The sequence below is a fragment of the Chiloscyllium plagiosum genome, unplaced genomic scaffold, assembly GCF_037043375.1.
Source record: "Chiloscyllium plagiosum isolate Xiang-an unplaced genomic scaffold, Cpla_swu_hap1 HiC_scaffold_2, whole genome shotgun sequence".
In the NCBI taxonomy this organism is placed as follows: Eukaryota; Metazoa; Chordata; class Chondrichthyes; order Orectolobiformes; family Hemiscylliidae; genus Chiloscyllium; species Chiloscyllium plagiosum.
Genome location: NW_028270140.1, coordinates 48,564,244 through 48,587,700, shown reverse-complemented (window position 1 = coordinate 48,587,700; position 23,457 = coordinate 48,564,244). Strand labels below are relative to the sequence as shown.

General features: G+C 42.0%; 1 protein-coding gene and 1 long non-coding RNA gene across 3 annotated transcripts in view; one reads left to right on the top strand and one right to left on the bottom strand.

The window, feature by feature from the left end:
- The window catches only part of gldc (glycine dehydrogenase (decarboxylating)), a 175,215-nt gene that overhangs the window by 73,283 nt on the left and 78,475 nt on the right, over positions 1–23,457 (top strand). For both annotated transcript variants that reach the window (XM_043715133.2, XM_043715152.2), the window contains 6 exons: positions 4–143; positions 5,607–5,687; positions 9,932–10,029; positions 11,965–12,049; positions 12,150–12,191; positions 13,568–13,710. In XM_043715133.2, coding sequence (XP_043571068.1) covers positions 4–143; positions 5,607–5,687; positions 9,932–10,029; positions 11,965–12,049; positions 12,150–12,191; positions 13,568–13,710 — 589 coding nt within the window. The remainder of the gene's footprint in view (positions 1–3; positions 144–5,606; positions 5,688–9,931; positions 10,030–11,964; positions 12,050–12,149; positions 12,192–13,567; positions 13,711–23,457) is intronic.
- LOC148151895 (uncharacterized) lies at positions 12,805–21,610 on the bottom strand. The gene is made up of 3 exons (XR_015760188.1): positions 21,539–21,610; positions 19,746–19,821; positions 12,805–12,910 (listed from the first exon to the last, which is right to left on the bottom strand). It is a non-coding gene; the product is annotated as an uncharacterized LOC148151895 (long non-coding RNA).

Below are 23,457 nucleotides of genomic sequence, written 5' to 3'. Positions count from 1 at the left end.
CAGGTTTAAAACGTGCTGGGCATAAGGTACAGCACGAATTATTTTTTGACACTTTGAAGATCCACTGTGGTGTGGCTACCCAGGAGATCGTTCACAGGGGTGCCCAACGGCAGATTAACCTTCGAGAATATGGTAACTGTATGGTGAGTTGACGGTGGACAATTTTGAACAAGGTTTTCTGGGTGCCATTTTCAGAAAGGGACATTTGTGGATTTCTGGCAATGATTATTATGTTAACGGGGTCACTGAATGTCAGGGTAGGCTCAGATTTTCAATGAGTGATTCTGAGACCCCACAGTCAGGCTGAAATGCAGCCCAAAAGTCAGCAACATACATTAAACACTCATTTATTATAGTTCTCCTTGGGACAATCAGTTGTATAAATAATATATAAATATTCATCTCTTATAGATATTCATTTTCTCTCTCTCTCTCTCTCTCTCTCTCTCTCTCTCTCTCTCTCTCTCTCTCTCTCTCTCTCTCTCTCTTCTCTGTCTCTTCTCTCTCGGTCTTCTCTCTCTCTGTCTGTCTCTTCTCTCTCGGTCTTCTCTCTCTCTCTGTCTGTCTGTCTTTCTCTCTGTATATGTCTCATTGTCTGTTTTCTTTGAATCGCTCTGTCTGTCTCTCCCTTCGTGTGTGTGCGTGCGTGTGTGTGTGTCGATCTGATAAAAGTTAATAAAATATTGAGAGATATAGATAGTTAATGGTAGTTGTCTTTTCCCTAGTATGGGGGATTGCAAGACTAGGGACCATATTTTTAAGCTGAGAGGAGAGATTTTAAAAAGACATAAGAGGCAAATGTTTTACACAGAGCGTGGTTGCCTGTGGAATGAATATCCTGAGAAAATGGTGGATGCAGATACAATTAGAACATTTTAAAGACATTTGGATGGATACATAAATAGAAAAGATTTGCAGGGATATGGGCCAGGAGCAAGCAGGTGAGAGTAGTTCAGTTTGGGATTATGTTCGGCATGGACTGGTTGGACCGAAGGGTCTGTTTCCATGCTGTATAACTCTATATCTTTCTCTCTCTCTTTCCTTCTATTTCTTCCACTCCCTCACTTGCACAACACACACACAACAGCTGGTGGGACCTTCAGGCAAACAAGTGAGGGAGAGGGCTTTTCAAAATGGAGGAGCCCGCTCTCCATTTTAATGATTTGAACTATAAAAAGGCACTAGCAGCTGAGACACTGCTGTTGGTGAGGATGTGGTCAGGGTGGGTTCCAGAGTTGGTAATGATGATACCCTGTAAGCTAGCCTGTGACTACTTCTGCATCCAGGCATGGAGGGGATGCTAAAAGAGGAGTGATACATCTTAGAGTCATGGAGTTATGTAGTATGGAAGCATACGCTTTCCCCTTTCACCTTAAACCCATGCCCTCTAGTTTTGAACACCCCTATCCTGAGGAAAAGAGCTTGGCTCTTCACCCTATCCATGCCCCTCATGATTTCAGAAACTTCTACGAAGTCACCCCTCGGCCTCTGATGCTCCAGGGAAAATAACCCCAGCTTATTCAACCTCTCCCTATAGCTCAAACACTCCAACCCTAGCAACATCCTTGTAAATCTTTCCAGAACCCTTTCAAGTTTCACAACATTTTTTCCTATAGCAGGGAGACCAGAATTGAATACAGTATTCTAAAAATGGCCTAACCAGTGTCCTGTACAGCCACAACACGACCTCCCAACCCCCAAACTCAATGCACTGACCAATAAAGGAAAGCATGCCAAATGCCGCCTTCACTATTATATCTACCTGCACTCCAAAGTCTCTTTTTTCAGCAACACTGTCCATTAAGTGTATACATCCTGCCTTTCCAAAACGCAGCACTTCATAATTATCTAAATTAAACTCTATCTGCCAATCTTTGTCCCATTGGCCTTTCTGATCAAGATCCTGTTGTACTCTAACGTAACCTTCTTGGTTGTCCACTACACCTCCAATTTTGATGTCATCTGCAAAGTTACTGACTAAACCTCCTATGCTTACATCCAAATCATTTATATAAATGACAAAAAGCAGTAGACCCAGCACCAATCCTTGCAGCACATCACTGGTCACAGGCCTCCAGTCTGAAAAGTAACCCTCCACCATTACCCTCTGTCTCCTACCTTTTGAGCCCATTCTGTATCCAAATGGCTAGTTCTCCCTCTATTACATGTGATTACTTAAGTAAATTTTTTGAACTTAAGTTAATGAGAAATGATTTCCCACACACACAGCTGTGTTGACTATCCCTAATCAGTTCTCTGCTTTCCAAATACATGTAAATCCTATCCCTCAGGATCCCTGCCAACAACTTACCTACCACTGATGTCAGGCCCACCAGTCAATAGTTACCTGGCTTTTCCTTACCAACTTCCTTAAATATTGGCACCATGTTAGCCAAGCTCCAGTTTTCCAGCACCTCACCTGTGGCTATCAATTATATAAATCTCAGCTTCCCTAGCTTCCCACAGAGTTCTAGGGTACACCTAATCAAGTCCCAGGGATTTATTAAAATGTCCAGCACCACCACCTCTGTGTAATGTGGACATTTTTCAAGATGTTGCTATTTATTTCCCCAAGTTATTTAACTTTCATATCCTTCTCCATACTAAACACTGATGCCAAATACTCATTTAGTATCTCCCCCATCTCCTGTGGTTCCACACTTAGGCAGCTTTGCTGATCTCGAAGAGGCCCTATTCTCTCCCTGGTTACTCTTTTCTACTCTTGGAAAAAAAGAACCGGAAATGACGTCACATACCTTAAGAAACCAGGACCGAAAATAGAGAGGTGGGACATACCACCAGTGCTTCACCAGAGACCCTCGTTGATGATGTAACCTAGTATAGTGACGAAACACCTGAAAACAAACCTTCAAGCTCAACGAGCAAACTTACAGATTTATCGTCAACCTGAGCTACAAATCTTCTCAAATTATTTACCCATTTCTCCTTAATGCATTTGTAGAATCCCTTTCGTTTCTCCTTAACCCTATTTGCCAAAGCTATGGTGCTGGGATGGCATGGTGGCACAGTGGTTAGCACTGCTACCTCACAATGCCAGAGTCCCACGTTCGATTCCAACCTCTGGTGACTCTCTGTGTGGAGTTTGCACATTTTCCCCGTGTCTGCGTGCTTTTCCTCTGGGTGCACCAGTTTCCTCCCACAATCTGAGGAAGTGCAGGTTAGGTGGATTGGCCATGCTAAATTGCTCATAGTGTTCAGGGATGTGTAGGTTAGGTGCATTAGTCAGGGGTAACTATGGGGAATGGATGTGGGTGGGTCACTCTTCAGAGGCTAAGTGTGAACTTGTTGAGTCTAAGGGCCTGCTTCCACACGGATTCTATCTCATGTCTCTTTTTTGCCCTCCTGATTTCCTTCTTTAACTATTCTTCTACTGTCTTTATAGTTTCTGGGGATTCACTTGATCTCCTCTGTCTATACCGGACATATGCTTCCTTCTTTTTCTTAACCAAAATTTTAATTTCTCTGGTCAGCCAGCAATTGCTACACCTGCCACCCTTCTCCTTAACAGGAACATACTGTCTCCTGACTCTCTTTTTTGAAGGCTTCCCACTTTTTAGCTATCTGTTTACCTGTGAAAATCCACTTCCAATCAACTTTTGAAAGTTCTTGCCTAATACTATCAAAATTGGCCATTCTTCAGTTTAGAAATTTAACTTGTTAGAACTGGTCTATCTTTTTCAAACTCTGTTTTGAATCTAATAGAACTATTATCATTGGCCCCAAAGTACTCCCCCCACTGACACCTCAGTCACTTGCCCTGCCTTATTTCCCAAAAGAAGGTCAAGTTTTACTCCATCTCTAGTAGGTACATCCACGTACTGAATCAGAAAATTCTGTTCTACACACTTAACAAATTCCTCTCCATCCAAGCACTTAACATTTGTGGCAGTCCCAGTACATGTTTGGAAAATTAAAATTCCATACCATAACTACCCTATTATTCTTACAGGTAACTGAGATCTCTTACAAATTCTTTGTTTCCAGCTGACTATGTGCTGGTGTTGGACTGGGGTTGAACAAGTCAAAAATCTCACAACACTAGTCCAACAGGTTTATTTTCGTAGCTACCTGAAGAAGGAGCAATGCTCTGAAGTTTGTGGTTTCAAATAAATCTGCTGGACTATAACCTGATACCTTAACAAATCCCCAAAGACTTTCTTTGATATTCTGCATCCTTTTAAATACTCATTTATATTATCTGCTAGTATTTTATTCTACTGTAACTTGCCCATATAATGGCCTGTAATTACGCTGTGTTCATTCATTTCTTCTCTTAGACAACAGTGCAATTTTAGCAGTTCTCTGGCTATGTGCTCATAAGACAGAAAGGATTAACAAAAAGATGGACAGAGCCTCTGCTGTTTCCACCCTTCCTTCACGATGTCTCAGCTGAGTCTGGTGATTCACCTACTTTCTAAGATATTCAAAGGTTCTGGTGCAGTTTCAGTGTTCCTGCCTCTGGGCCAGGAAGTCTGGGTTTGAGTACCACGTACCCCAGCAGTATGTCCAAATCCATTCATTACAATTGCTGTTTTTCTTTCACATGCTAGACACATTCATATTTGTTCCCTCTCAAATTTTATCCCGGTCCGTATTTCACGATTTTCTTCCTTGACGGCACAGTCTCCATCATCCTTTTTTTCTGAATACAGATGCCAAACCCCCCCAACATTTCATCTGCATACACGCATTGCCTTTTCGGTCTCTAATTGGCCCTGCTCCTTCATTAGTTGTAAGTTTACATTTTATGGACCAGGCCAGGCCCCTCAAAACACTTCAAGAAGGTAGTCCAGACTCTACCTTTGCTAGTTGTTTTCAGCAGGTGTACAGTGGATATTCCAGGAGAAAATCCGCTGGTCAAACCACTTCATTTCAAACAAAACAATTTATTTACAAGATTAATGAATGAAACACACAACAGAAAACAGAATATGAAATAACTTATCCGATCCGAAAACCCGACAGACTATCCCAATTTAATGATGCTGTGCCAAATATTTGCAACAATCCCCAGAAATAGCCCTTGGTACAAAATGAAAAATCAAACGCATGTTCTTAATAGGGTATAAGTCAGAGAGAGAGAGAGAGAGAGTACCAGCCTGGACCTGCTTCTTTGGGTCCAGCAGCCTTTCTTCACACTACCAAACAAAACCAAACCAGAGAAAAGCTGAGCTGGGAGAACTGTAAGTGTTTCCTTTTAAACTTAACAAATAGTGCCTCAGGCAGAGGCTTTCAACTATTATCAAATTGGCCATAAAACCCTCCACCTCCAGGCTTCTCGGTGTCTGTGTTGTTTATCACCTCTCTGGGGGAAAAAAAAGCCAAGAACTGTATAACCTTGTTAAAGGAGCAGCTTCGTCACAGTGCATTCAAAAGACATCTTTGGGTTTTCCATAATTTAACTTCCCACAGTGTCTTCATACTATTTCTTTGCTTCCATATTTCCTTCATAATTTCATCTGTTACATTCTCCTTGACTCTCAACTAAACTGCGTACAAATAGTCTGTTTTGTTGAAGAGCTGTTGAGCTCTGGAGGAGTTCAGTTTGAGTTTCTGTGTTTAACATGTTGCCTTTCCCTCGACAGTTGGGAGTGTCCCTGGATGAAACAGTGACTGAGAGAGACTTGGATGATCTCCTCTGGGTGTTTGGCTGTGAATCATCAGCTGTAAGTACTTTTTTTTTATGCAGTGTATTAGCTGTTTCTGTGATGCAAATATGTTGTGAATTTTGCGTGCGAGGGACTGATTAAATATAATGTTCATCAGGGACCACAATTATCCAACGCATCCATGCTACAAACATAACCTTTGTACATTCTAAATCTTGCATGGGTGTTTTTCAGATTTAAATTTCACATGTAAATATTTCACATCGTGTTGATTTCACTTTATCAACTGTGGACCACCATTATTTGTTGAGACTAGTTTAGTCAGAGACCTGAATTAAGAGCACATCTTGTAATGGGCACACATTGATGGTTGTAAAGGGGAGTTGGGACAATATTCCATTAGAAACAATGTTGCATTTTTACATTCAATCTTTGCTGAATATTTGTGTTAGTATTACTGATGTGAGGGACATGGCTAAACTTAAAGGCTCAACTGGGTTTCCCTTTTCGGTAGAGGTAAAGTCACCATAGTCCCAGAGATTTGCTCTGCCAGTAGCAAGAGAGACAACTGGTGGTGAGTTTAACCAACAGATCACTACACATCAAGCAAGCGGTGGGTTTGAGAAGGTGGAACCTTTATGTTGAATTCAACTGGCATAGGAATTGAACCCACATCACAGACCAGCCATCCAGCCAACTGATTTATAAATGCTGGCCAATCAGAGATGACCATGTCCCCAAAGTGCCCTGGGGTGTTTCTGCTTTACTGGCTGTGGACCTGTCTCACTGAGGTGTTCAGCAGACTGCCCTCTACCGTATATGCCTACCATTCTCATTGAGGTGTCAATGTCTGGGCAATGGGATCTTGCCAAGACTTCCTCTGAGGTCTCTGATCTCTTGTCCTCGGAGGGTGAGGATGTAACCTAATGGGGAGCCGACCATTTCTACATGAGGCTGGTGGAGACCCCGGCTGTACCTGCAAGGCAGATGAGGGAGGAGGTGTCACTGCTAATGCTAGAAATGATGCACAGAGAATGAACCTGCTAGTAAGGTTGCAGTGGAAGGAAACATGATACTGATTGGGTTGATGGGTAATGGATGTCTTGGCACCTCCATAAGAATTGTCCTGGTCTTCCCTAGTGAGGACCAGGATTCTCTCATTGACAAGAGTAAGGGATTGGAGGTTTGGTTTTATCGAAATAAAAGCAGATGAAATGGCTGTTAATCCTGATGCAGCTGGGGGAAAGGTGTTGAGTTCTAGGGGAGAGAGGAATAAGCGCAGATGCGAGGCACGGTTAGTGGTGTTTGAGTGATAGACTGGGGGTTGTGGGCGAGAGGAGGGAACCTGTTGAAAGCCACAGTGACTGGCCAAACTTGAGACTTGGTGGGAGGTGGGTCCAACAACTGAGATAGTGGGTGTGAGAAAATACTCGGCACTTACCCTGGCAGAGCAGAAAAGGCTATTGACCTTGGGCTGCTGCATTTTGTTCCTCTGAACCTTGACAACACTGACCAGGTGGTGACCTTGGAGCAGACTGCCAGTGTCTGGTGGCTTGACCTCCTCTGCCTGTCTTCTGGAAAGAGGGTGGCCCTGATTTGGACCATCCCCTCGACCAGATCCTTGTTGGAGAGTTGTGGTGCCATTTTCCCTTTTCCTGACATCTTTGAGAAACATCCTTAAGTGAACAGGATAGCTTCAGTATGCCAGTGCTTGGCTAGGTGCATAGTGGACTTTTAAAGATGGAGGCACAAGGAACGTTCAGCTTTCAGCATTTATACACTGATTGGCAAAGTGTAAGATGGGGTTGGATACAAGCAATGCCATGGGAGTATAGATAATTAGTGCATTAGGTTTGGTAAGGAATGGCAAGAGATCTTCCTGGTCCTGATGGTGGAAAACCCTTCCAGAAACTTGCACTTGGCTGAAAACAAGTCAGATTGAGTTCTGAGAAATTTATAGGCTACCTGCCGTTACGATCCCCCCCACCCCCGGAAATCTGTGCGCACGCCAGTTAAATAACCTTTATTTTAAAATCTCCCAATATTTTTGCTTCACAACAACCAGACCTCAGATGAAGTTCCCTAAGTTATTATGGTTCCAGATATCATATCCCAAATTGTCAAGCTCAAAGGTGAGGAGGACTCTGCTCCCTTCATTGTAGAGTAGAGTAATTTTATTTGTCGTTTCTACTATACACAGCTGGTAGAATAAAAACGAGACAGCACTCCTCGAGAACCACGATGCTATATGAGCACACAGACTACTCGGGAGCATAAAATGCATAGGAAAGTGCAAAACATACAAGACAGCACATAATTCCTGACAAGACAATACATTCGGCAGAGTGGTGGACAAATTACAATGTAACAGTGAATGATCGTTAAAAACATAGCGGCAATTCAACAAGTCCTCCAAGAATTACAAATGGAATAGAATGTGATCATGCAGTCTAAGGAACCCGATGGCTCAGGGGAAGAAACTATTGCACAGTTTGGCTATGAGAGACCGAATGCTCCAGTATCTTCTGTCAGATGGCAGGAGGGAGAAGAATTTGAATGAAGGATGTGTGGGGTCGTCCACAATGCTGTTAGCCTTGCAGATGCAGCGTGTGGTGTAAATATCTGTAATGGAGAGAACAGAGATCCCAATGATTTTCTCAGCTGTCCTCACTATCCAATGTAGGGTCTCACGATCCCAGATGTTGCAATTCCTGAACCAGGCAGCGGTGCAGCTGCTCAGGGTACTCTCAATGAACCCTCTGGAGAATAGGGTGAGGAGGTGGGATTTCCTCAGCTTACGCAGAAAGTAGAGACGCTGCTGGGCTTTCTTGGCGATGGAATTGTTGTTGAAGGATCAGGTGAAATGCACCAAGAACTTTCATGCTCTTCATGATCTCCATGGGGGAGCTATCGATGTGCAGCTGAGAGTGATCACTCTATCCTCCTGAAGTTTTGTTTTATCCATGTTCAGAGACGGTTTGTTGGCTCTGTACTAGTCTGTTAGCTGCTGCACCTCCTCTCTGTATCCTGACTCATCGTTCCTGCTAATGAGACCCTCTATTGGCGTGTCATCAGCGAACTTAATAGTATGATTCAAGCTGTGCATCATTGCATTGGTGACAACAAGGTCATTTTTAAAAGGTTCAATTCCCTTGGAGCTTTTCAAAGAACAAATAAAGTTATGTTTTAAAAGGAGCCAATTTAATCCGGCTTTCGTGAGCTAATCATGGATAGGTTTATAAGTTGTTGACCACAAGAAGAAATAATAGAGCAATGCACATAGAGACAGATTAGAAATGACGTGAGCCCAAAATCAAAAGATCAAAGTTTTTAAAGTTAGATTTTGAATTGTTTGTGAAGAATAGACAGCAGAACATTGTGATCATCACAACGGAGATTACTAGGAACATTGGTGTTGGTAGCTGATCAGTCCGTTTCAAAATTCTAGCCTTAAATGGTTCATTGCAATTCTTTTCTTCTGGATCCTTTTGACAGTGGCTGGCGGAGTAACATAGAGTGAACAGCAAGATTCCCTTTTCTTTACCTGCGGTGCAGGTGCATTTAATGGCCGTTATCAAAGTGTGGCACACACAGGGCATCAAGCCACTAATGCACAAAGACCAAGAATTGAAGCTCATTTTTAAGCTCTGTCCCTGCATATTCTTGAAAGGGGAAACAGCACATTTGTCTCTTGTTAAGATTGCTGTCATTTGTAACCATCATGTTCAGAGTCTGAGATTCTCTCAGGGAATTACAGTTTAGTTTGTAGTGTATTTTGCCCTTTGAAGTTTTTTAGATGTGTGCCAGAACTCCTCTCCAGACAGTCAATAGACTTCTGTTTGGCTGTAGCAGTTCACTTTTAAAAAACATAATTAAAGAGGTCTGTATGCCCTTAGGTGATCCAGGTTTATGATCTGTCATCAAATCAAGGCATATTGTGAATCTTACACAGTAGGATTTGATATAATTGGGATACTACCCTCGAGATGAGAAAAGAAAGTACTTCACATAAATAAATCCTGATCAAAGGCAGTTAAAACAAAAATTGTAAATTCTGTCCCCTGATAGAATTTCATTGATTCATAATGATCAAGGTTTCTGAATATGAATATGGAGGAACATAAAAATTATACTGCATGCAATCTTTCCAAGTCATATTTTTCAGATGCTGCCTGGCCTGCTGTGCTTTTCAACGCCACATTTTTCGACTCTGATTTCCAGTATCTGCTGTCCTCACTTTCTCCATGTTTTTTCAAAGTTTGGTACAATCTTCAAGAACCACTGTTTTATTTTTTTTTCAGGAGCTAATAGCTGAGAGCATGGGAGATGAACCAAAGGGTATCTTGGCTACACCGTTTAAGAGGACAAGCAAATTCCTTACACATCCAGTCTTCAACAGGTTAGTGAGAAGTCTTGCGCTAAGATTGCAGCTTAAAATGAGGCTGCTGTGTACATATGCAGTTAAATAAATTATGATAATCTGTGAACTTATCATAATTTGTAAATATATCAGTCTGTTCCTTGTTGAAATGTTTATGATGTACTCCAAATTATTAGTGCAAAGTAAGGCACTTCTGACTGTCAGTGTTTTATGGTTAAGTAATATCGAATCATTTTAAAACTTCAACTGCACTTTTCATGTGGGAAAATATCAGGTGGTTAATTTGCTTTTGCTTGGTCAGAATAGACCAAAAGACACAGGCGCAGATGTAAGCCATTTAATTAATTGAGTCCACTTCGTCATTCATTGATATCATGCCTGATCTGAGAATTCTCAATTTCACTGACCCACCTTTTCCTTATAACCCTTGATTCCTTCCCTGATTAAAAAATCTGGCTGTCTCAGCGTTGAATATATTCCATGAGCCAAACACAGAATTCCACAGACTCAGTACCCTCTGAGAGGAGAAACTACCTCTCATCTCAAAAGGGTGACTCTTTATTCTGAGATTATGTCCTCTGGTATTAGACCCGCACCCTCAAGAGAAACTACCTTTCTATCTCCTAAGAATTTTGTATGTTTCAGTAAGGATTCCTCTTGTTCTTCTAAACTCCAGTGAGTACTGTTATAACCTACTCAACCTCTCCTCATAAGATACTCCCTCCCTACTCAGGATCAGCCAGTGAACCTTCTCCAGGCTGCCTCCAACACCAGTATATCTTTCCTTAGAAAAAGGGACCTAAACAGGTATTCCAGTTGTGATCTGACTCATGCCTTGTATACTTTTAGCAAAATCTTCCTACTTGCACGCTGCATTCCTTTGAAGTAAAGGCCCATATTCCATTTGCCTTCCCTAAACTTAGACATTGGCTTTTTTGTAATTTAAGCATGTGGACTCCCACATGGCCCATTTCTGTGGCTTTCTTCTGTCTTTTTACATTTAAGTATCATAGTCCACCTGCTAAGTTTTTGCCCACTCCCTTAACTTGTCTATATCCTTCTAGACTCTTTGTGTCATCCTCACCACTTACCTTCCCACCTATTTTTGGGTCATTCACAAACTGAGCTATAGTACATTCGCTTGTCTCTTCAAAGCCATTAATATGTAATATAGATAATGGTGACTACAGCACTGATTTCTGTGACATTCCCTAGTTACAGGTTGCTATTCTGAAAATTGCCTCCTTATCCCAACTCTCTGCCTTCCATTAGTAAGCCACTCCTCTCTCCATTCTACCTCCAACACTGGGTTTTTGTTATGCTATGACAATCAGCTAACTAAGATTGACAGTCAACATTTTAACTATATCTCCCAGCCACCCATGAACTAACTCATCAACCCCCTGTTCTCATACTGTGTGAATTGATATTCCTTTCTCAAATCTGTTTCTTGCATATTAGTCGTTATGAGTACAAAACAAAATGTTTTGAACCCCTCTCTCTTAAGTGTACTATCCTACAATTATAAGCATTATCCACGTTTATCTAGTCTTTTCACATAACCAAAGTCCCTTTTGTGGTAAGTTCATTTGAATATCATCAAATTGCCTTAGACATACTGAAACATTCTATTCATTCCTGGTAATAAAATTTTAATGTTATTTGATTACATATTTACCTGTCTGGAACTACTTCCATAAATTATAATAAAAAGGTCTGAGATAATAAAGTTGGGCATGGGACTAGCCTTGTCATTTCCCACTTTTAATTGTCTTTAAACATGTTGTATGAGTGAAGTGACAAAAGCCAAAATTAATTATACTGTCTTAAGCCAAATGCCATCTTTTAAGATTGTTTTAATCTTATTCAACAAGCTTGATATTTAGTTGATAGTTTTAAAATTTGGATGTACTCACGTTTTGAGCACTTCATTTGTTAATTTATTTATTTTAGTTATCACTCAGAAACGAATATTGTCCGGTACATGAAGAAGTTAGAAAATAAAGATATTTCTCTGGTTCACAGCATGATTCCACTGGTGGGTGATAGTTATTTTCAATTCTTTTCCCCACTTTAACATGTAACCCCAAACTTCAGTGGTTGTACATTATACATTTTGTTTCCTCTGTTTGAACCAGGGATCTTGCACGATGAAGTTGAATAGTTCCTCAGAACTCACGGTAAGTGTGCCTTATATCTTACAACACTTTAACTACAAAGTTGACTTATCTATATTTCCTGAAGTTGAGTATAATATGAATCTTTCCATAATCATCATATAATGTGGGTGCTGCCTATTGAGGAGGGAAGTACTATCTGATTTAGACCTGCCTTTGAGTGAGTGCATTCGTGAGTGTGCTTTTGCAGCAAAAGCAGACTTGTACCCACAGCACTGGCTCCCTAATCACATGCTCAGACTCAGAAATTTGACTGCGCAGGCACTAGGCACATACGTGCCAAAGCCAAGCTGATAGAGATCACAAAGACGGACTACAGAACAACCTCAATTATCCGAAGGAGATTGGCTGGGAGTATTTTGTTTGGATAACTGAGTTCGGATAATGGATAGCATTTTTATGGGACCTTGAGATCTTGTTCGGATAATCCGAAATTCGGGTAATTCTTGTTCAGATAATTGAGGTTGTTCCGTACGGTGAATATGCAAGAAACAGGTTTTGCACAATGCCTGCTTGAGGGTCCAGTTGATAGACTGGTTTAATTGCCTTGTGGCAGTTAGCACCAGCTGAACACAGCAAGATCAGCACTAGTTGAAGGCAAACCGTGATCTTTACCGAACTGACCCTAGGCTGGAGCGAGTGCACCGGATCCTCTGATTGAAGCGGCTGCACGGTGGGACCTTGGCATCTGGGAGGACCTGGAAAACCAGGCTCTGGCTGACCTGTGAATAGTTGGGAGTAACATTGTGTGACTTCCTGTTTCATTTGATTTGAAGACCACAACACATCATTCATTCAAAAGAACTTCATGGAAACCTGTTGGGGATGGCGGGTGCAGTATGATTTACCCCAGGTGCCACACTGTGCCCACCCACCCCCCAAAATCAGATGGCTCTGGATCCTTAAATGGAGGACTTTAAAATATTGAATATTTGAAAAATTCAAGGAGTGTTGTCTGAACTGTACCTGTACAACGCCCCAGGTATGGTATTCTCCTCATCCACCCTCATTCTGCTAGTTTGTCAGCATACTTGCGCAGTGAAGGTTTGGATAGCCCATTATATATCCACAATAAAGAATCAAAACCAAACAACTCTAACCAGAGTTCCAACCAAATTTCTTTTGGGTGAACTTTCTGAAGATGGTTCAAACGTGAAGCCAAGGATTATAAAATCCATACTAAATATGGAGATATTAATCTGAATATCATTAGGATGCAACCTCTTAATTAAGTAGTGTCATTATATTATCCTAGTTACAAGTCACATGTTTGTATTTTGTCAATTTTGCAGGTCTGGACAAGTTATAGCTACATGATCGATTTCATAAATGAATGTTGTGTTTCCCCCTTTTCCCGGCTCCTTGTGTTTTCTTTGTAGCCCATTACTTGGCTAGAATTTGGGAATGTGCACCCTTTTGTACCTCTGGATCAGGCGCAAGGATACCAGCAGTTATTCCAGGAACTGGAGCGGGACTTGTGTGAAATCACTGGATACGACAAAATTTCTTTCCAGCCAAATAGGTTGGCCTTCAATGTTTTCATATTGTATCTTTTATTACGATTGCAGTGTTTGCTTTAGTCCCAGTATAGTAATCACATAAGTGTATCATCACACCATCCCTTTGACATCTTGTTATTCATTTACATGGTATGCACTTTGCAGCTGGGACAGCATTCATTGCCCATCCCTAATTGCCCTGGTGGATGGTGAGCTGCCAACTTTAACTGCTGCAGTCCTTGAGGTGCTGGGGCATCCACAGTGCTATTAGGAAGGAATTTCTGTGATTTTTGACTCAGTGACACTGAAGTATAGGCAATACAGTTCCAAGTTAGGATGGTGTGAGACTTGGAAGGGAATTTACAGATGGTGGTAATTCCATGTATCTGTTGCCCTCATCCTTCTGGATGATGGAGGTGTGGGTTGGAAAGCGCTGTAACCTTCGTGAATTTCAGCAGTGGATCTTGTAGATGCAATGCTCTGCTGCTACTGAGTGATCTTATTAGATGGAGTGGATGTACACCCGTCAAATGGATTGCTTTGTCCTGGTTGGTGTTAAAGCCCTTGAGAGTTGTTGTTACTTTTACTGCAGCTATTGCTGTTTTGTCTGACTCCTGTTAGTCTGCTGCCCTGGGATTTCTCTGCTGCTTCACATCTGAAGTATCATGTTACAGTTGGGTTAAAGTTAATACCAAGGTTAACAGCACCTAATAGAGGGCGTACAAACCAGGGCAACCCTGTCTCAGCCTTTCCTGGCACCCTGACCTGATTCCTGAGCCATCACACAATTAATGGTCTGGTATCAGGTCTTCTATACCTTCTTAAGGGCGAAGAATCCACCTTCAGGAGGGGCCAGCCAATGGGAGAGGCCATAGCTGAGACAGCAACTGGCTAGGAGCAGGAAGGTTGAGTAGACTTGAGAAGCCAGGTGGAGTGGGGTTGAGCTCCGAGATTGATCATGCCTGGTAAATGGGGAAGTAATTGGCATCATTGGTGAGGGTGGAGCATGGTGTTTCCAAGGGTTTCCCTTGCTGTTGAGGCTGCCATCCTTTACTATACTGTCTGCACACCCAGAGGGAGACATTGCCAGTGACTGTTTTCAGAATCTCAGTTGCCTTCTCGTCGAAAGCCCAACCTCCACAGTTCCCTGACCCTAATTCAACTACATGATGTCGGCAGCATTAAAAGCTGTCATTTCTGTCCTTGCTTATTGATTCCAAAGCTCCTTAATGTAACCAGCGTCGCTACACATCCCCATGGATAAAGTCAATTCGACAAAGTTTCCTACTTAGTTTTGTAAATCTGTAACTGGAAATGAAATCAAAATGAGTTGAAAGTTGAAATCCTAACATTTGATGCTGAAAATCACTGTGTTGCTCGGTTACATTTGTTTGGATTCACTTGCAGTTAACTACAGTAAACACCATGCGAAGCCTCATGTATTTATTTATGTAGCACCTTTCGTATTGTAAAGACTCTCAACATTATTCATATGAGCATTATCAAACAAAAGTTTCCATTGATCCAAAAGTATTAAGAATGAAAGCTTGATCAAGCAGATTGGTTTCAAAGACTGTCTTTAAAGAGGGAGAAAGGTGTGAAGAGGTTGAGGGAGAGAATTCTCAGACATCTGTAGCTGAAAGCACTTAAATCAGTGGCGGAGAGTTTAACCTCTGGGTATGCTCAAGAGGCCAGTATTGGAAGAGTGCACATACTTGGCATTTCGGAGGAGATTCAGAGATGGAAATCCCTATTGAGGGATTGGTAAACAAGGGTGAGATTTTTAAAATTGAGATCTTTCTTAACCTATGCCATGGTAGGTTGGAAATCCAGGGTGATGGGTGAACAGGATTTGGTACAAGCAGGGCTTTGCATGACCTCTAGTTTACAGAGGGTGAAATATGGGACACCAACTGAGAGTGCATGAGAATAGTCGGTGCAGTGATTGTAATGAGTTCAGTAGCTGGGCCTCATAGAATAGAAGCTACCTGATTGGGGTGTTAATCTGGTCCAATCAGGAAGCCTAGGCTGACATATAAAATGGTGAGTGTCAGAGATATTAACACTGGTGTCTGACTCTGTAGGAGGCAGTACTATACTGAAGGACTGTTCATGCTAAAATAAAGGGTGACTTACTGATGGGATACTGGTCCCTATGATATTATTTCAGTAGCGATGAAAGCAAAGCACGATCCTGAAGGAACATGCTTGCAACAGTCATCTTTGAGTTGGGGTAAGCATTCCTTACATTGTACATTTGTTTGGGAAACTTGATTTGTTCGACCCTGCCATCCAGGCCTGGACCCAGTATGTGAAAGGAATGTGACAAAACTTTTTTCCGGGCAAACTACATTGTGGCAGATAAACCAACGAGTAATTCACTGGATAGCCTGTGAAACTACAACTTTTCCTGTCATTAGGACCTTCACTTTCCCTAAGGCACCAGATAATAACACCTTTCAAGAATTGCCTGTCATAGTTAAGTAATATTATGACCTAAAGTTCCTCTAATTCTGAGATAGATTCCCCAGTTATTGAACTGCCGAGTAAAAGTGATACTATCTGGGTTTTTGACTCAGTTAAAACAACTGGCAAAGAACTGTGAATTTGGTTTAGCCCTTAATGAGATATTTAGAGACCATCTGGTATTTGGGATTAATGATGTAACTTTTGCAAAACCAAATGCTAGTTGAAGCCCAACTAGATTTCAAACAGAAATAAATTGGTTTGTCATTGGAAAATATGGCAGGTGAAGCGTACAAGTTGCACGGTATTCCGATGCAAGTGGAGAGCACGACTTGAGTGGAGGCAATTATATCATCTCACTCAAGATACATCCTGAACAGAAGGACTCTAGGTCAGCCCATGGTAAAACTCCAAAACAAAGACAAGCATTGGCCAAATGGTTAAAGTTTTCTCCAGAATCCTGGCCAACAATGATCCTGTGGACTCAAAACAGCAAAAGAGTTCTACTCGACCTAAATTGAGTAAGTTAACTCATAGACCAGTATCTAGGAGAGTTCATACCCTACAAGCTCCACCGACAGCTGGTTTGGAACAGTTAAATTACTTAGCAACATTAAAATGAGAACCAATCAAAATATATGGTCACCTGGTTCTAATGGAGGTTGATATTGCCAGGGCCATTTCAGTGACTGCAGAATTGGTATTTAACAAAATTCACACTGGACTCCAGCCCTTGAATTTGTGCAAGACCTCAGTGAGACTAAGAATCTATACTGGGCAACCTTTACAAGTTGAGGGTACAAATTTCATTCTGGTCTTTTATGAGAAGCAGTTGGTTCAGTTACCAATGATATTTGTAGTAAAAGGCTTGGGCACAAGCTTTATGGGGCAGAATTGGTTGGGAGAGATTCAGCTGGACTGGCTCAACATTTTTCTGTTGGTAAATGGCTGCCTGAGTGAAGTCCTAAATAAATACCCAGAGGTCTTCCAGGAAGGCCTAGGGACTATCAGAGGAGCCAAAGCCACCTTGCATGATGACCAGGAAACAACTCAAATCTGCAGGGTTTGCCCAGTGCCATTTGCCTTATAGATAGAAGCAGAGGCAGAAATCAGAAGGCTGGAAGGTGAAGAAATGATCAAACTAGTCCAGTTCTTGAAATGGACAGCACTGGTTTTGCTGATTTTTGAAGTGCAACGGGTCTATTCGCTTTTGTGGACATTTTAAACAAATTTGTGGAACTTCCAGACCCCAAATATGATCACTAATCCTTCTTTTTCTGTTTGGGTTTATTTACATTCTGCACTAGCAATGTATAAACTATTGGGTGTAAATTATTGGATGCATAAACAACTTATGAGCTACTACCACCCCGAGGCCAGACAGGGAAGCTTTGCATGTCAAGATATTTATTGGGATCGTGAGCCAACACCTCAGAGGTTGATCACTATTTAGAATAGAATTCCTACACTGTATCCACACCAACCCAGAGCATCCCACCCCCCCTACCCTATCCCTGTAACCCAGCTAATCCACCTAACCTGTATATCCTTGGGCACTGTGAGCAATTTAACCCAGCCAATCCACCTAACCTGCACATCTTTGGACTGTGGCACGAAACCAGAGCATCCAGAGGAAACCCACATAGGCATGGGGATAATGTGAAAACACCACACAGACAGTTGCCTGAGGGTGGAATCAAACCTGGGTCCAATAAATATCTGGTTGTGACGTGCAGAGCCTTCCCTGTATGGCCTTGGTGATATTAGCTCATAAATAGAGAGGAATGCCCAATAGTTTATGCATCCAGGAACATTGCTAATGCAGAGTGTAAATGCACTCAGATAGAAAAAGAAGGATATTTGGGGTCCGGAATTTCAACAATACCTTTTTAAAGAGGAGAAGGCATTGCCGCCTGTAGATGTGGGCCACATTCAGCGGTGGGCTCTGTTACAATGTGTGTGTAATTATAAGTTAGAATTGAATTGAATTTATTGTCAAGTGTACCAAGGCACAGTGAAACGCTTTGTCTTGCGAGCAACACAGGCAGATCACATAGTTAAGTAGCATAGATAAGTAAATAATAGGTAAACAGCAGCTAAAACAAAAACACAGGTACTGACAAATGTGAGTCCATTCAGTATTCTAACAACAGTCGGGTAGAAACTGTTTAGAAACCGGTTGGTGCGTGTGTTCAGGCTTCTGTACCTTCTCTCTGATGATAGAGGTTGTAGGAAAACATTGCCTGGGTAGTATGGATCTTTGAGAATGCTGGTGGCCTTTCCTTGACAGCGGGCCTGGTAGATAGGTTCGATATATGGGAGGTTAGCCTTTGTGATTGTCCAGTCCAAGGTCACCGCTCTGTGTAACCGTGTCCGATCTTGAATGCCACACCAGGTAGTGAACATCCAGACAGAATGCTCTTGATGGCACACCAATAAAAGTTGGCAAGGCTATTCATGGTCATGCCAAATTTCCTCAGCTGCCTGAGGAAGAAAAGGCATTGTTGGGCATTTGTAACCAATACGCCCACATGAGTCCAAGAAAGCTTGTTGTGGATGACCACTCCTTGGAGCTTCATTTATTCCACATTTGTGCTGTTAATGTGTAGGGGTGCATGAGTAACATCCTGCCGAAAGTTAATAATGAGTCGATAATTGAACACAGTCAAGGAAGCCAAATAGCAAATGCGAATGCATTGAGCCATCTCCCATTAGCAGATACACCACCAGTGAAGGAGTCTGTAATGTTTGGACACTTCCAGTCACAACTAACAATATTAGACTTTGGGCACAAAAGGATTCAGGCCCTTCCAAACTGAAGCAACTGGTTTCAGTGGTGGAAAGCAAAGGCCTGTCAACAAGAATTGAAACCTTTTTAGACCCAGAGTGACCAGCTCACGGTAGAGTACAGCATATTATGTGGAGAAAGAGTGATTGCCCTGAGCAAAGGTTGACATAGAAAACTGGCAGAATTCCACCAGGGCCAGGCAGGGGTCTCCAAAATTGAGGTGTTTGTGAGAAGTTTTTTCTGGTGGCCAGGCTTGAGCGCAGACATAGCCACGTTGGTGGGACAGTGCCCAAAGTGCAAATGAGGACAAAGATTACCACCACCAACTCCCCTATATTTGTGGGAACCTCTGGGAAAAGCTTGGACTGCGTTGACTATGCAGATCTGTTCATGTGTTCAGTGTTCTTGGTTATTGTGGATGCCCATTGAAAGTGGTTAAACATGCATAGAGTCCATTCATCAAACATTGGGGTAACAATAGAAAAACCATGTGCATCGTTTGCAGCACCATAGAGTCCAAGAAGTGTTAGTCACAGATAACAGGTCATTGTTAACCAGCAGGGAATTTGATTGATTATTGCTTAAAGTTGAATGGATTTGACGCATAAAGACAGCTTCTCCCCACCCATTATCCAATGGTTTGGCAGAAAATACAGTCCAAACTTTAAAGACTCGATTGAAGAAAAAGCCAACAGCCTCACTTGATACCAAGCTATCATAGTTCTTGTTTGATTATAGAACAACCCCACATGCAACTACAGGGATAGCTCCGGCAGCGTTGTTAATGAATAGAAGATTCCATACCACATTGTCTGATCTTCCCTGATCTTCTGGGGAAGGGTGAAACATCATCAGGAACTCCACTACCAGGCCCAAGGCTCTGCAAAGTAAGAGAGATTAGTTTCATACAAAGGACGATGTTTTGTGTAAGAATCACAAAAATGGCCCCACATGGTTAAGGTGCGAGGTCAGCCCTAGTGACATATAAAGTCCGGGTAAATGCGACGGGCCTGAAAAGTTAGGTGGGCCATGTGAAAAGCTATGAAATTTCAAATAGTGTAGGAACAACATGTGCCCTCCCCCTCAATGTTCAGACACGTTGCTGGAATCCATGGATTCACCATCTCTGTCAAAGGGTGTCGAGTCCTCTGAATCAGAGACATATTGACGGAAGTAGACTCTTCGATGCCTTAGCCACCAGAAGAAGAGGGGGAATTTCTACTGAGGTGCTACTGGCGTCAAAGATGAGTTCCCATACGTTACATGCCACGCATGTCAAGTGACAAGTCAGAGAAACGTGACCTGGTACTAAACACCCCAGGAGTCCCTTCATGGAAAGGGACCGATCTATATCTGTGGACTCAGGGAAAGATATAGTGATTGTAACGAGGTCAGCCAGCTGGACTGTGTAGAATATGAGTTCTCTGATTAGTTCTCTAACCTAGTCCAGTCAGGGAATCATGGCTGACAAATGTAAAAGTTGAGTATCAGAGATACTGACACTCTGGTAGGCTGACTGTATGAGGCAGTATTAAAGTCAAGGACTGTTCATGCCTAAATAAAGAGTGATTGAGTGACAGGATACCAGCTTCTGTGGCGTTATTTTAGTCAAGTCTCCAGGTGATCAATGAATGATCGAACAGCAGGCAAGCTGAGGACAGATTGAATTGTGAATGGATTTGTTTTCCTTGTATTCAGTTGGAGAACTTCGTTTATTCAGTAATAGACATGTGCAAACTGTCTTACAATTCTGAAACGGTGGAGGGGCTGAGACCAGTTAGTGGTGTGGAAGAGCTGGATGCTCTCAGTTCATATTTGAAAACTGATGCTGCGTTTATCACATAATGTTCTTGTGGGGGATGGTGTCGTGCTTCATGTAGATGAGATATTGGTGTCAGTATGGGTGACACAGGGATAAAGGTGTAGGAGAAGGAAGAGAGCCTATTGCTAGTCATACTTTGATTGTGATAAGATAAACAATAATAGCATCATGAGAGCGGTCACAGCCAGTTCTAGCTAATGCTAATGAGTGGTTAGAGGAGGACATTGTGCTGATCATGTCAAAGACTGTACAGCAGATTAGGAAGGACTAGGAGGATCTTTATAACAGTCACTTGCAATATCATTTGTAATTCTGATTTTGAAAAAACGTCTGCAGGGCTATGGCTGAGGTTGACTCCTAAGTGGAGGAAGTCAAAAATGGAATTACTGAGAAAGGTGGATTTTTGGAAGGGGTGGGGATTGATAAGACTTTCAAAGACTTTGTAGAGGAAAGAGAGTTTGAAAACAGGACTGGCGTTTGAAACAGTTGCTATTTGAGGGGAAAGGTAGTAATGTAGATTTGAAGGAGAAGAGGCCAGTAGCTGAGGAGCAGAGCTATTAGCAATATTGACTATTCTAGTTTCCCAAGAAAAAAAGTTACGAGCTCTGGGGTTCTGGGGGAGTAGCTTTGAGGAAGCGGGAAGTGGGTCTCCTGAACACAATGAGCTCAAAGGAGAAAAACTGGAGAAAGATAGAAGTTAGAGGCTGGAGACAAGGAAAATCTTAAGAAAATCTTCACTCGGTGAGCAAGGGGAAGAGGAGTGAAAATGACATACTTAGCTGGTTAGATGATCTCAGCCTTAATGTCAAAGGCCTGAGGCATAGCGACTTTAGGCCTTAGGATTGGCAGGATCATAAATAGAAATTCACGCAGGAGGTGTAGTTGACCTTGCATTGCTTTCCAAAGGTGCTGACTCATTACAGTTCAATATGCAATATAGGATTAATGTTACATCACCCAGGTTAATCATTGCCTTTCTTCAATGATCCTCGACAGTGGATAGCAGTCAGAGCTATTTGTAATGCAGGGAATGTTATATTCTCAACCCAAATCCAAAACGTTCTAAAGACTGTATAACGTAATAAAATGATTCTGATCAGTGACCAAACTGTACTTTGGGCAGTTTTTATTTACAACAGATACACTCTAATTTTGTTTAATTAGAAAGGAACATGATGATTTAGCACAATCATAATCTTATGTACATAATATAGATAACAGGAGCCTAATCTAATGATAAGTTCACATTAGTTATATCACACCAAATAGAATTGATAATACTTCAACAAGAAGTATGGAAAGAAATAAAACTGCTGTCTTAATTTTCAGCCAAAGATTACCTACTCAACTACTCTCAGCAATGACCATTAGGCACCCAGAAAATACAAGCTGTGCGAGGGTAATTATGACGTAAATCATTAAATCAACAAGCATGTATTGGGGAAAAAAAAGTTTTTTAGATTCATTAAGTTAAAAGATACCCCACAGATCTCAACATCCTCTGGTAAATTTAGCTAATTCCTTGAAATGACTTCCTGGACTCTTGGTCTCAAGTGCCTTTGGGGGGAAAAAGCATCAGTCCCTACCCACCCTGACTGGAGTTGCGTATGTGTTTGGACACGAGTGATTTGGCTTAAACTGTCAGAATACCTACCACCACTCACTGTCCTGACTCATTTGTGAATCATGTGCTGCTTGGGCAAGCTGTCAGAATTTCTCAGCCTGCATGGAAGAGAATTGCAAGAGAATATCAATACCTCGGTGAGGGAAGAGAAGAAATATGGCAAAGAGGGCAGCTCAGTGGTTAGTATTGCTGCCTCAAAGCGCCAGGGCCCACCATTGATTTCACCCTTGGGCACCTGTCAGTGTGAAGTTTGCGAGGGTTTCTTCTGGGTGCTCTGGTTTCCGCTAACAGTCCAAGGGTCTGGGGTTTAGGTGGATTGGTGCTACTAAATTGCCCATAGTGTCCAGGGGTATGCAGGCTACGTCAGTTAGCCATGGGATATGCAAAATTGCAGGGGTATGGAAGGTGTAGGTCTGGATAGAATGCTACTTCGAGGATCGGTATGGACTCGATAGGCCTGCTTCCACACTGTAGGATTTCTATCATAGAAAATGTAGTAGGAAAGAGGCTTTTTCTTCCCGTGTGCCCAGAGGAACACAAAAGTCAAGACTGTCTTGAAAAGACAGACTGAGATTTTATTCTGCCAGTGAGGTCTGCAGATGCTGGAGATTAAAGTCGAGAGTGTGGTACTGGAAAAGCACAGCAGGTCAGGCAGTATCAGAGGAACAGGAGACTCGACGATTCCAGCAAAAGCCCTTCACCAGGAATGCCATTCTATACTTGTTCCTGATGAAGGGCTTTTGCCCGAAACGTCGATATTCCTGCACCTTGGATGCTGCCTGACCTGCTGTACTTTCCCAGCACCACACTCTTGATTGAGATTTTATTTTTCATCGTCAGGAGTTCAGCAGAGCTGTAGTAGTACCAACTCTTCCCAATTTCCTGTTAATTAGTAGATAAATTGCCAATTCAGCATTTTCTTCTGTAGCACTGGTATCTTTCAGTTATTGATGACATGCCCTCTGTATAGATTATTGCACTTTTTAAGTGTTATCTAATCTTTTTGCTTGCTTAAACAGTGTATAAAAAACAAATTTAGAATTCCTATTTCTTGTAGGGATTTTATTGTA